General features: G+C 42.9%; 1 protein-coding gene across 1 annotated transcript in view; it reads left to right on the top strand.

Annotated features, from left to right (window-relative positions):
* ABCB7 (ATP binding cassette subfamily B member 7) overlaps positions 1-12520 on the top strand; it is a 72669-nt gene extending 60149 nt beyond the window's left edge. The window contains exon 15 of the mRNA XM_060249513.1: positions 9763-12520. Within this exon, the coding sequence (XP_060105496.1) occupies positions 9763-9981 (219 nt within the window). The 3' untranslated portion in view covers positions 9982-12520. The remainder of the gene's footprint in view (positions 1-9762) is intronic.
* The last annotated feature ends 442 nt before the right edge of the window (positions 12521-12962 follow it).

Raw genomic sequence — 12962 nt, forward strand, 5'->3', positions numbered from 1 at the left:
ATGAAGTTGGACTGGATATGTTTCACAGTGGTATTTTGATGTCCAACAAAAGTTTCTCAGAGCTGCGGACTGTTGTCAAAATGTGCCTTATCCTGTTTCATGGTAATGCTTCTGTTGAAAGTGGGTTTTCAGTTAATATGTCAATGTCAATTGAGAACTTGCATGAAGAAACTGTTGTCTGTCAACAGCAGGCTTACGGTGCTGTCTTGAACTGTGGAGGACTTGAATCTGTTGTAATTGTTAGGGATCTGCTGCAGTCAGTCAGGCAAGCTCATGCGCGCTACACAGAGCACTTGGAGGCTAAGCACCATCAGCAACAAGAAGGAATTGAGAAGAAAGACGAGAAACTTGAGGGACAAATTAAACATCTTGAAAATGCTAAAAAACGACAGAGAAGAAGCCAAAATGGAAGAGGAAACAATTGATGAGAAACTAAGAGTTACAAAATAAAGAGAAAACTGTAGAGGTGATAGTTTTATATTTTAAATCTTCATTCTTTAAAAACAGATTTAAAAGGTAAAGGTAGTCCCCTGTGCAAGCATCAGTCGTTTTCGACTCTGGGTGACGTTGCCTTCCCCAGTCATCTACACTTCCCCCCAGCAAACTGGGTACTCATTTGACTGACCTCGGAAGGATGGAAGGCTGAGTCAACCTTAGCCGGCTACCTGAACCAGCTTCTGCTGGGATCGAACTCAGGTCATGAGCAGAGAGCTCGGACTGCAGTACTGCAGCTTTACCACTCTGCGCCCCAAGAAACGTTAAACATTTCCAAATGAGCATTTCATCAAGGAAAGGAAAGGTCCCCTGTGCAAGCACCAGTCGTTTCCGACTCTGGGGTGACGTTGCTTTCACAACGTTTTCACGGCAGATTTTTTACGGGGTGGTTTGCCATTGCCTTCCCCAGTCATCTACACTTGCCCCCCAACAAGCTGGGGACTCATTTTACCGACCTCGGAAGGATGGAAGGCTGAGGCAACTTCAAGCCGGCTACCTGAACAGATTACTTGTATTCTAATTTTTAACTTGATTATTACTGCAAGTTCAAAACTATAAGTTTCATAATGTCGCTTCAGAGAAACCATTTTAGATAGAATGTTTATATGCTTTTTAGTGTACCTTTAAAACAATAACAAAAATGTTATGTCATTTGTTAGCAGAGTTTATTTGAATTGAAGTTTGTACCTTGGTGTAATTTTTGGCGCAATTGCAAAACAGATGTTGCTGCAGTTAATGTTGAAAGAAGCTGATATTAAATCTCTTACTTGGACAAATATTTTTGCAGTTGAGACTTGTGTAGTTGTAGAGTGGAACATTTCATTAAGCCTTGCATTAATGCAACACAACGTATTCATTTTTTAACTTGTGGTTATATTTGAATGGTGGTCAGGGAAATTGACAAATGTTGGTCGGGGAAAGTCAGGGAAATGAAAAATAAAATTTTAGTGGCAACCCTGCAGTAGAAATGTCTGTTTCTGATGGCTTTGGAAATTGAGACTGATGGCCGTAATCTCTTCTGGAGGCCCTCACCCTTGTATGCTTTATGCCCAGAGATTGTTGTTCGAATTAGTTAATTAGGAGAATTTGCACTGATTTTATAATTTGTATACCACTTAAAAAATGTTTATGAAAAGTAATCATAATGGCTTAGGAAATGGATCAAGTTTGCAAGCTTCAAAGGTAGTAGAGGGGTCTAGTAGGGTTCATAGGCTGCTGTTGTTTTGTTTTTTGCAGGCAAGGATCTGATAAGATTGGGCTAGCCTGGGCCGTGCAGGTCACGGAATGGGTCACAGAGCACATCATTCAGATTTCAGTTTCTTTTTTAAAGCAAGTTTCTAGCCCCTAAGGCTTTTTCATCGATTTCTTCCAGCATTTCATCCAGGCCTCAGACAGAGCTAGGCCGAATTAGCTTTAGCAGCAGGGGTCATTTCATAGAACAAGAGGTGCTGGAGCTCATTAGCACAACTCATTTGCATATGCCACAGACCCCCTGGCATCACTGGAGGGTGGACTGAATTATCAAATGCTTCTTGAATTAGGATTGTCACAATAAAAGCTTACTCTCATCACACTTTTTAAATTCCTTTCTCCTCTGTGGCCACAGTGGCATGATGGAGATTTCCATCTGTCTGCTTGATAAGTTTTGGTTATTTCCCCCTTTTGTGTGTGTACGTGTGGGGGGGATATTAGACAGTTTGTCAAATCGTAGAGTTCAGCAGCATTCTCACAGGGAATTTGAACAGTGGAGCGCAGAAGCTGGTATTGGGGGTGGGGGTTAAAAAAAGAAAGAGCACAATAAAATGTAGAGGTTCTGCAGCTCTGCTCCTGTGAGCTCCTACCCAAAATAAGGCCTGTTTAGCAGCATTGCTATTTCCTAGGCCTTCAGGTCACAATCTGGTCATAAAGATTCATTTGGAAATGAGCATCCATAGGGTGAAGTTTTGGAAGCCAAAGAGATTCTTCAATCATGTTGTGGGTGATTCTGGGTCAGTTTTCAATGCCTTGTATAGCTCGTTAACCTTCTCTAGAGCCAGCAGGGCCAACAGAAACATTGTAGAATTGGTAACTCTTGCAAGAAAAATTTATGCAAGATCAGTGAAATCCTGCCAAACTCATCTTCTTTTTGGCAAAGTGTGGGTTTGTTGTTGTTGTTCAGTCGCACAGTCGAATCCGACTCTGTGCGACCCCATGGACAAAGTCACGCTAGTCCCTCCTGTCTTACAAAATCCTCCGAAGTCTGCTCAAATTCGTGTTTGTTACATCAGTAACGCTGTCCAGCCATCTCATCTTTTGCCGTCCCCTTCTTCTTTAGCCTTCTGTCTTTCCCAGCATCAGGATCTCCAGGGAGTGCTCCCTTCTCATCTGGTGGCCAAAGGATTTGAGCTTCAGCATCTGACCTTCCAGGGAACAGTCAGGGCTGATTTCCTTTAGGACTGACTGATTTGATCTTCTTGCATTCCAAGGGACTCTCAAGATTCTTCTCCAGCTCCACATCTCGAAAGCATCTATTCTTCTGCGCTGGGCCTTCTTTATGGTCCAGCTCTCACAGCCATCCATCACTACTGGAAATACCATCGCTTTGACTATATGGACATTTGTTGGCAGGATGATGTCTCTACTGTTTATTATACTGCCCAGGTTCGCCATAGCTGTCCTCCCAAAGAGCAAACATCTTTTAATTTCATAGCTACAGTCACCATCTTTAGTGATCTTGGATCCCAGGAATGTGAAGTCTGTTACTACTTCCATGTCTTCTCCTTCTATTTGCCAAGGTGTGATGGGGCTGGATGCCATGATCTTAGTTTTTTTGATGTTGAGTTTCAAGCCTACTTTTGTTCTCTCCTCTTTCACCCTCAACAAGAGGTTCTTTAGGTCCTCCTCACTTTCTGCCATTAGAGTGGTGTTATCTGTATATCTGAGGTTGTTGATGTTTTTCCTGGCAATCTTAATTCCGGCTTCTGCTTCATCCAGGCCAACATTCCGCATTATGTACTCTGCGTATAAATTAAATAAGCAGTGTGACAAGATACATCCTTGTCGAACTCCTTCTCCTATTCTAAACCAATCAGTTGTTCCAAATCCCGTTCTGACAGTTGCTTCTTGACCCTTACACAGGTTTCTCAGGAGACATTTGACATGGGCTGGTACTTGCCACAGTTTGTTGTGACCCAAACAATCAAGAAGAATTGAAGATTTATACCCCGCCCTTCTCCCTGAATCAGAGACTCAGAGCAGCTTATAATCTCCTATGTCTTCTCCCCCCACAACAGACACCCTGTGAGGTGGGTGGGGCTGAGAGGGCTCTCACAGCAGCTGCCCTTTCAAGAACAAGTCCTGCAATAGCTATGGCTAACCCAATGCAATTCCAGCAGGTGCAAGTGGAGGCGTGGGGAATCAAACCCGGTTCTCCCAGATAAGAGTTTGCACACTTAACCACTACACCAGAAAGGCTTTAGCGTAGTCAATGAAACAGAAATAGACATTTTTCTGATACTCCCGTGCTTTCTCCATAATCCAGCGAGTGTTGGCAATTTGATCTCTAGTTCCTTTACCTCTCCGAAACTCAGCTTGAACTTCTGGTAGTTCCCGATCTACATACTGCTGAAGCCTGGCTTGTAGAATCTTTAGCATGACCTTGCTGGCATGTGAATGAGTGCAATGGTGTGATAGTTTGACCATTCCTTGGCATTACCCTTCTTTGGGATTGGAATATAAACTGACCTTTTCCAATCCGGTGGACACTTACTGTTCCAAAAATGCCACTGGACTGAAATATAGTTCCAAAAGTTTCCCACCTTTTGCACTGGCGCTGTTCCTGTGCCCCGAGTAGCTGCCTGGACATTGAACAGATGAAGAAGAGAAGAAGAGAGTGGCTTTATACCCCATCCTTCACTCAGAGTCTCCGAGTGATTTACAGTCTCCTTTCCCTTCCGCTCCCCACAACAGTCATCCTGTGAGGAAGGAGGGGCTATGAAAGCTCTTTCAAGAACTGTGACTGACCCAAGACCACTTAGCAGGCGCATGCGGAAGAGTGGGGAATCAAACCCAGTTCTCCCGGATTAGAGTATGCACATTTAATCACTGCACCAAACTGGCTCTCCTATCGCATTTCCCATCACGTTCTCTCGGTGCTCGAACAACCTTCGCTTCACATGCCAGATCTCTTAATGGCAGTCTGCTGTTAAAGGGCTAGGAGCAGGGCCAATAAAAATGTGACGGTTCTGTTGTTTATGCTGTGCAGTAGCATGGCTCATCTGGCACCTGATACCAATTAAGAACGCATTGTGGATTTTTTTTTTTTACCTCCATTCCAGAAGTATTCAGGGATTCTGCAGCAGAGTATTTTGTAATGTTGCTGGAAGATATGATGCTTAAATTATCTGATGGCAATTTAATTTTTTTTTGGGGGGGGGGGAGTTTCAAAAGAAACTCAAGATACCTAGCAAATCATGCACAGTTGGTTGCAAGCACGCCAAAGGAAGGAGCCTGGCAGCATTTCCCACCCTCTCACCTTGCAAAATGGCTGGCTGCTAATCAGAACGTGAAAGGCTGAGGGTGAGTGGACTAGGCAGGCCGATGAGAAGAACCCTGCTCTTTTTCTTCTAAATTGCAGGATAGCTAGCTGCCCATGGTCCAAGAGTAGGGTGGCTTCATGCTTTTGCTAAAATCCATAGTGTTATGGACCCTTTCCGTTGCAAAACCTCATGTAAATAGAAGGAAGACGTTATTTCTGTTACTGTATGTTCAAAAGCCTGTGCTGACAATAAGGAACGTTTGAAGCTATAAGATGCAAATAACAGCGAGGGAAATGTTAAAGTAGTAACCTGCTTCCTATTTATGCTTTTAAAAAAGTTTTAAAAGCATGTGTATGGATGGACAAAGCTGCAACTGACCTGCCTTTTATGCAACACTGACCCTATTTGCAATGTTTAGAGGGCTTTTAAAATTATATGCTCCATATTTATTGTGCAAAGTGAATTTAACTGTTTAACAGTATAGCAATGATGAATTATATTAAACGATCATTAATGGAACTTTTTAAAAGCACCCTGTTAATTGGCCTCATTAGCAGCAGTGGAACAGCTGGGATGTTTGGACCCACAAGGTGTATTTTCTTTGACGAGCCTTTGCTCAATGGAGCCCTCATGATGATCTCAGTGTGGCTCCTCGATGCCTGTCGGACTGTTGGCTGGCTCATAAAATGTCAGCAGCTTCACCACAGAAAGCTGTTTGCTTTGCCCTTCTTGCCTGCAAATTGCTTCAGGGGCAGCCAGTCAAATTCAGAGGAAAAGGGGTGGGGTGGAATGCTAAGCAGCCATTTCCCTGAGCCTTGTAAATACTACTCTGCGGTAGACTGAAGGGGAGCCCCTGAATAATTAATTAATACCCCCAATAATAGTAATTGCTATATTGACTAAGAGCATGCTTTGTCTTAATGATGTCTGCTGTAATTTTCCATCAAAGAGCTGGCCACAGCAGAGCGGGTGTGTGTCTGAAGCGGGCTAACTAAGATAAGAGAAACAGCCCCCTACAGGCGACTTGCTGTGATAGATAAGTAAGGAAACTTACTCATGGAATTTTACCAGGAGGAACTTAGTGGAGGCGGGACCCTTTGAAATCAGATAAGCCTGTGTACCTGCCTGCTTGTCTTCTGTGTGAATAAAACTGTCTGCATGTAGAATGATTTTAACTCAGTCATTTTGGGGCCCGTGCCTGACTGGGTCCTACCAGAAAGTAAACCTCGCTTCATACCAGTAAGTCTGTGCGGACCTCGTTATTTCTCTGCTTCAAGACCTGGTATTTTTCCAATAATAAAAAATGCCAGACTAAATTGTTGATTTTCTAGGGAATTAAGTAGTGATTTTGGCACCAGCTTCACAGCTGAATGGGTGAGTAATATATGAAAGCCTTTTATTCTTAGGGTTGCTGGAAAAGGGCACCGCGTACTGTCTGTTTCAAATACTTTTCTGACTGATGAATTGTAGGCTGGGGTGACTTATTGTGAGTTTGCTTTTTAAAAATAAAAAATCTATTGAATGCAGAAGAAAAATGCATCAACATGAAAAAGAATCCTGCCGATCTGCCACTGGGTTCTTCCAACAGATGTTGTAAGGACACGAGCTTCGATCATAAATCAGAAGCTGCAATCGGAAGGGTGCTTCACATGTCATTTTAACCTCCTTAAGTTGAACAGCAAACAAGAACAAACCATTTAAATAAACAGTGAAATTTTTAATAAGGCCCTTCCTTCCCCCCACCCCGCAAAAAAAAAGTTGGATTTGATACAGCAACCACCATTTTCATCCCACGCATAGGCACACCTCTGAAAGCCACTTGAAAGTCAGATTGCAACTTCAGAATCTTTCAGCTAGCTGTTCACCACCAGTCAGTGACTGCTGCCATTATAGCAAAGCTCCTGACTTCCAGCTCCTGACTTCCAATCAGAAAAAGTTGCGACTCCATCCCACACCAGGAAACCTTTTTCTAAAACAGATTAAGGTTGTGCAGTTTGCAGGCTCAGAATACACTTCAGCCCAGCTGTCACTTCATGTTCCATTCACCTTTTTAGAGGTTGTCCTGAGCAAACCATTCCCTGAGGCCTGGCTTACATGTGCTCTTAAAAGGAGGGGGTGAAATGGATTGGGCCAGTTCAGGTGGTACAACACTATTTATGGAATATTTTGACTAATATAATTCTTTAATGGAATGAGCATTAAGAAAAGGTGATCTCCAAATTGTTTTGCTTGATATAATTCTCTAATATGGTTTTAGAGGTCTCATTACATTTGTATAAATTTTTATAAAATTGTTCCACTATCTTCTTCATACCTTGTCTGTTATATTTTTCCATATTGTCTTCTCCTCTTAGGGCTTGAATAGTTCTTTTTGCATTTTCTTTCCTAAGTTTGTATGCCAGCCATCTTCCTGGCATCTTATCATTTTCAAAGTAATTTTGTTTGGCAAATTTTAGTTTTCTTTCTGCTTCTTCCATCAATAAAAAATTAAGTTGATGTTGTAACAGCTTTATTTTATTGCATAGTTCTGTCTTTGTGGGATGTTGTTTAAAAGTGTCTTCATTTGCCTTTAATTGCATATTGAGGTCTTGAATCTTTTTTTTTTGCTTTTTCATTCTTTTGTTTTGCTGTATGCTGTGATCTGAAATAACTCTTGGTTGAATTTCAGTTCCCTCTAATTCTTTCATCAAGCCAATAGACAACCAACACAACAAATAGTGTAGATGACTGGGGAAGGCAGTGGCAAAAAGTCTGCCGTGAAAACGTCGTGATGTGACGTCACCCCAAAGTCAGAAACGACTGGTGCTTGCACAGGGGACTGCCTTGACCTTTTCCCTTACTATGTTTTTGAAACTGATAAAATGCTTATAAACTAAGAAAAGGTGACCCCCCCCCACCAGTAGTTTGAAGTAATTCAGTAATTCACTGGCTTCCTGTTGTGTTCCGAGTTGGTTTCAAGGAGTTGGTGTTGACCTTTAAAGCCCTTTATGGTCAGGGACCTGTCTATCTGTGGGACCGCCTTCCTCCGCATATTCCCCAGAGAGCACTGCGTTCAGGGACGAAAAATCTATTGTCCATCCCTGGACCAAAAGAAGCCAGGTTGCGTACGACACGAGCCAGGGCCTTCTCGGTGGCAGCGCCAGAACTCTGGAATGCTCTCCCGGAGGCCATAAGGGCCCTGCGGGAATTGTCTACATTCCGCAGGGCCTGTAAGACTGAATTGTTCTGACAGGTCTTCGACATTTAACCGAGAGAGAGCTGCCACTGGACATCATATAGAGCTCCATGCAGAGTACCGATGGTCACCATCGAACTTTCAGAACCACTATACTGTACTGTATTAATACAGCACCATGAAATGTTTTAAATAATTTAAATATGTAATTATGTTTTATTGGTTTTTAATGGAAATAATGTTGTGAGCCGCCCTGAGTCCGCTTGCAGAGAGGGCGGGATATAAGCTTAACGTAATAAATGAATGAATGAATGTCCGACCCTCTGATTCTGATTCCCCTAAAGACCAGGCCTCAGTGCTGAGAATTCTGAAGCTTCCCTGAAGGAGGATGAGGAAGGCTCTGCAAGAAAGGAGGAGCCTCTCATCACCCTTCATCTTTATTGAAGTGTTTAATTGACCCCTTCTTCGGTGGCTACTTGCCTCTAACAGTATGGGGGGGGGGCAGCCTGACACTAAAGGAGAGCAAGGCAAGGAGCCAGCAGCTCCTGCTTTCATCTACCTATCTTGGGGGAGCATCAGGTAGCCAAACCAGGCTCTGAGAACTTGCAGTCTCCAGTGCAGGCCATGAAGATAGTTTCAGAGGGGTAGTCAGTTTGGTCTGCAGTAGAACAGCTAGTTCTGTTAGCCAGTGGACTTGACTCTACAGTGCGGGTACCCTAAATCTGTTGGTTGCAGAAATCATTTTCTTCCATTTAAACAACAATGTGTGACCAAAGACTAGCATTTGGAGGCAGAACTGAATAAACATTTCCAACAGCCTGAAGAATTCCCACTTGGGTGCTTTGCATGTTATACTTTTTCCTGTGAAAACCAGAACAGATTATCAGAGCTTTTTTTGTAGAAAAAGCCCAGCAGGAACTAATTTGCATATTAGGCCACACCCCTGGTACCCAACCAGCCAGAACTGTGTTCCTGTGCGTTCCTGCTCAAAAAAAGCCCTGCGGATTGTTAAAATAGCATTAGCAATGAAATAGTAATAATAATTTGCCTAACTTGCACAGTGCAGAATTGAGCTTCCCTTGAGGCAGCTAGAATCAAGCCCAGGAGCACCTTAGAGACTAGGAAGAGTTTCCTGGTGTAATCTTTTGAGAGTCACAGCTCCCTTCATCAGATACCTTCTGACAAAGATGCTGTCTGATGAATGGAGCTTTGACCCTCGAAAGCTTTTATCTTGGAAATCTTGTTGTGCTCTAAGGCGCCACTGGACTGAAATCCAGCCATTCTACTGCAGAGCAACCCAGCCACCCACTAGAACTTCCTTGAGGCAGAATTTGAATTCTTGGTGCAAACGCCACTCAGCCCTGTGGGAGAGTCTGTCATTAGAAGTCCTGCTGTGGCCAAGGACTGATCTCTGCATGGGATGCCGCACTTCACCTTGGTCAGCCGCTCCTTGGCTATTAAAATGACGGTGGCTGCAGTGTGTGCTTGATGGGGCCACCCTTTAGAAACGTCCTGTTCCGGGCAGTTGATGCTGTCTGATCATCAGTGTCATGGTGTGTTTGTTTCGTTGAATAGGGTAAAGTTGCAGAGCGTGGAAAGCATTTGGATCTCCTTACCAGCCCCAACAGTCTCTACTACGAAATGTGGCACACACAGAGCAGCCGGATGCTGAACAGGAACGTCAGCCCTCGGTGGGAAGAGAGGAGCAACCACATGTCCAAAGAGGAAGAAAGGAAGAAACTCCAAGAGGAGATCATCAACAGTGTGAAAGGCTGCGGGAACTGCTCGTGCTAAGTACAAGCCCAGGCCCAGATCTTTGCACTGACACTGTTCTCTGCGTTTGGCAGAACAATCCTGGCTTGTAAGAAGGCTTTTCTCAGTGGAACACCAGTTTTTAGCCAAAGGATTTTTAGTTCTGCTTCTTGACATCCCTAATAGCAATGAGATTGTGGGGGGGGGGAGTATTTTGAGACTTTTGGGGGTTGGTCTCAGACATACGTTGGTCACAAGACCAACAGTTCCTTGTCATTTAGAGTTGTCTGAACATCTTTGTGGTGTGTTTGCTTTACTCTGCTCTTCACTACCACAGAGGGTAGGTTGAAGTTGTCCTTACGTATCTGTTTCAGCAACAGTTAATTAACTGGAGCATGTACATCAAGGGGGTGTGTGTGAAGCAGTTAACATTCTTTGAATTAGTGTTTTGATAGGATTTATATCTTTTTATAAAGAATAATGGACATTGTTAGTTGTAACAAATTCTAAGCAGAGAGATTTCTACTTACTTCTTCACTCTTCCCCTCTCCACCCTCAATTTGTCCTAGTCCCCCCAAAATTTTGGGAGACTTCAAAATTATGAACAAAAATGTGTATCTTAAGATCAATAAATCTTACAAGGCAAACAAAGACCAGTACATCTCCAGTCATTATAGTCCTCAAACAAATGGTTTTATTAAGTTCTAATGAGAGTTCAACAAATATTGTCCTTGTTTTAGCAATAAACCAAGTTTCTGAGAGAAATTATTCCAATCATTGGAGGGAGTTTGGGACTACCTGTGAATTGAACCTAGTTCTGTCTAGGTGACATTACCTGTTCTTAAAAATGTATAGGCTGGAACAAAAGATGTCCTTGATTAAAAATCACTACTCAGTAGATAATACAGTACAAACATGAATGCCTTTCATGTAAAACACAACCTTGCTAAAATGTTTAAGTTTATAATTGCTTTCGTTTAGCATGTGAACAGACCTTTTTGAATTTATGTACAGAATAGCACAAAGACAACAAATGTAACTTTTGAAAAGCTGGAAGAGCTTTGTGCACCTCCTTTTCTCAATCCTGCACAGCCTTGAGAGGGAAGGAAATAATATCCCACAAGGACCTGCTGATGCATACTGGAAAATTGTGCGCATAGCTTGTATTTTCTGAAACAATCTTGTGGTCTAAGTATGGGATTCTTTGGTCAGCTTTTCCATCCTTCTTAATGTATCTGCACCTTCATTGGTAAATCATTGGTGCCTAACATTGCTTATAAGAACTTCTGTATTCATTCCAGTAGAAGGAGGCAGAGCTCTCTGTGCTAGACACACACACACACACACACACACGGCAGGGACTGGTGGATTGCCTCCATTCTGTTCCATCATTCATCTGCCATTTTATGACACCTTGGATTGAGCCTAGCTTTCTCCCAGTGAGAAAGGAGAATTTTATAAAGTTGGTAATGGATTTGACGCAAGAAAAAAAGGTTATTTCTTTGGATGCACTAAATTTAAACATTTATATTTGTTGACTTTTCACAGCAGTGCAGCAGCATGGCAGCGCTCTTCTGCAATGCAAGGCCAAACAAACTTTTAAAGCCTCTTAAAAGAGAACTCCACTGTGTGCCAAAACCCCCACATTTTATATTTTGAAATACAGCTCTGGAAGAACCAAAAATTCGGACATAGTTTTCTGGGTCACTAAATACTTCCGGTAATTCAGAATTCCCAAATTCTGGGGGAGAAAATCCTTGTAGAACCATTTTGTAAGCATGCCTAAAAGGATGTGGTGATTTTTGATTGACACACCTTCTAAGTATTCAGTATTTAGCGTTAAAAATAAAAGCTGCCCATTGAGACTTTGCCTTGCTTTAAGTAAAAATGAGAGCTGCACAGTGTAGCAGGGTAGTCTTTGTGTTCATACCAAGCAAATGTTTTTGTTCAATATTCAGCCTTGCATAACTTAATGTACAGTTCGGTCCATCAGGTAGACTGTGAGAAATCTTCTACAGTTACAGCAGCTGAAGTGCCAGGGTATGCATCCTACTTTTTGGAAATGAATCTGGGTAGGCAGGCAATTCTTACCAGGGTTGCATTTTGCCTGTCGGGATGAAAATTCCTGTAGTTGCAACTGAGAACCTGCTTTCCGGTGTCTAGTTGAGCAAGTCCTACTTTGTGCTTGCTTTTGCCAATCCTTGCCAGGATAGTTTTGAAGGAAACAGAATCACTGCCTCCCCTAGAAGTTGCTTTTGCGTATCGGCCAGCAGTAATTGAGGCTGTGCCTGTGTCACATTCCCATAACAGAAGTCTCTCTCCTCATTTTTAAGGTTGACTGTGGTTAATGGAACTGCTCTGACCTGCTGCTGCTGCTACATCCTGATCTTGGAACATTTTGCTCTCGCAGGTTCCTTTAATGTAAGGGATGGGTCTGGTGACAAACTGTGAAGAAAGCCACTGTCCAAAAACAGCACAATAATAGTATTGTATATAAAACGTTCCTTAGAAAGCGTTCCTATCATAACTCAATTGTGTAGATAATTATTACTGGAATAAATGACTTCTTTGTGAATAGAAATGGTTGTCTTGTTGAAATGACTCTCTTTAGCAGCAGCTCCGTCAACAGAGGAAAACAAATAATTTCCCAGTGCTTCACACAGAACAGAAAGGCTGATGGTTTCAATCAGGGGTCGTTCTGTAGAAAAATAGGTGGGGGAGCTCATTAGCATAGCTCATTAGCATATGCCCCCCCCCCAGCCAAAAGCAACCCAATGCAAGAAAGGAGAGCCCTTGGCCAGCGAGGCCTGCTTGGGCTGGCTGGAGATCCAAGCCAACCAGCCACCCTCATATGAACATATGAAGCTGCCTTATACTGAATCAGACCCTTGGTCCATCAAAGTCAGTATTGTCTTCTCAAACTGGCAGCGGCTCTCCAGGGTCTCAAGCTGAGGTTTTTCACGCCTGTTTGCCTGGACCTTTTTTTTTTGGAGATGCCAGGGATTGAACCTGGGACCTTCTGC

The sequence above is a fragment of the Heteronotia binoei genome, chromosome 11, assembly GCF_032191835.1.
Source record: "Heteronotia binoei isolate CCM8104 ecotype False Entrance Well chromosome 11, APGP_CSIRO_Hbin_v1, whole genome shotgun sequence".
In the NCBI taxonomy this organism is placed as follows: domain Eukaryota; kingdom Metazoa; phylum Chordata; class Lepidosauria; order Squamata; family Gekkonidae; genus Heteronotia; species Heteronotia binoei.